The 1,062-nt window shown below is 58.4% G+C and overlaps 1 protein-coding gene across 1 annotated transcript in view; it reads right to left on the bottom strand.

Moving 5' to 3' along the window:
• Positions 1-890: 890 nt before the first annotated feature.
• Positions 891-1,062, bottom strand: part of LOC103922662 (somatomedin-B and thrombospondin type-1 domain-containing protein-like) — a 2,708-nt gene continuing 2,536 nt past the window's right edge. Inside the window, exon 4 of the mRNA XM_009330839.1 lies at positions 891-996. Coding sequence (XP_009329114.1) covers positions 891-996 — 106 coding nt within the window. The remainder of the gene's footprint in view (positions 997-1,062) is intronic.

Genomic DNA, 1,062 nt, shown 5'->3' with positions numbered 1-1,062 from the left:
CACCGGCTCGGACCTCCCCAGGTGTCTCGGCCGCGGCAGCGTGGGGCTCGGGCCCCGCCGGTCACTGCGGGCAGGTGTGTCTGAATAAAGGTGATCTCTGTGGGACGAGCACCTAGTGCTGTGCCTGGCAGGGGTGGGACTGAAGTCACCCAGGGGGTGGTTTGGGGGTGCAGGCAGGTGCTGAGGCCACCAGCACAGTGTCTCGGCTGTGGGTACCACCAGCAAGGCTGGACCGGGGACCTCACCAGCGAGGTCACGTCATGCTGGGTGAGGAGTGGGGAACGGCACCAGTGCAGCCCAGCATCGCCTAGCCCGGCCCCGCTCCCTCCAGTGGGGGCTGCCGAGCCCCGCGGCTGGGCCCGGGCACCCACCAGCATCATCGCCCACAGGCAGACTTTGGGTGCCTACATTTAATTTGTCTCTGCAAACCACAGCACGCAGCCGAGCCACCCTTCACGCCTCGCCCAATGGCTCACTGCAGTCGGGCCAGCCCGAACGCAGAGAGGGAGGATGCTATCTCCATCCTCATGTTGCTCTCCAATGGCAGCTAGTTGCACGTGATGTCACGGCTGAGCATGACATCATCACGTTGTCCTCCCATGTCACTGCCGCACCATCTTCTCACCCAGATTTAACCTCAGTGTGATGTTCTTCTACCATTAATCACCATACTTTAGCAATTCCCTTATTTTTAATCTTTATAAGCAGCGTTTTCTTCCCATTCTTCAACAAAATACTTAACGGAAAACGCAGGGAGTCAGCTCCAAGGGCGAACAGCAAGCCTGCAGAAGGGTGAAATTATAAAAGACACCACGTTTTTATTTCATCCCCCGACTCCCCAGCAAGGAGCAGTGGCACGGGGAGGCTCAGCTCACCTTCCCAGGGGGATGCTACACGAAGATGAGAGCCGGCGGGGGGCAGACACAGCCCTCCTGCAGCCCTTCCTGCACCCATGAGCCCTGGCACCCCGCCACGGAGGCGGCCACCCAAAACGTCCTGGAAGGGAAAGCCGGTGAAAGCTAGGGCACAGCGTTAAAAATTAAATATAATTTTTTAAAATTA

This window comes from Pygoscelis adeliae, unplaced genomic scaffold (genome assembly GCF_000699105.1).
Source record: "Pygoscelis adeliae isolate BGI_AS28 unplaced genomic scaffold, ASM69910v1 Scaffold358, whole genome shotgun sequence".
In the NCBI taxonomy this organism is placed as follows: Eukaryota; Metazoa; Chordata; class Aves; order Sphenisciformes; family Spheniscidae; genus Pygoscelis; species Pygoscelis adeliae.
Note: the sequence above shows the minus strand (reverse complement) of the source record. Positions and strands in the feature narration are given on the sequence as shown.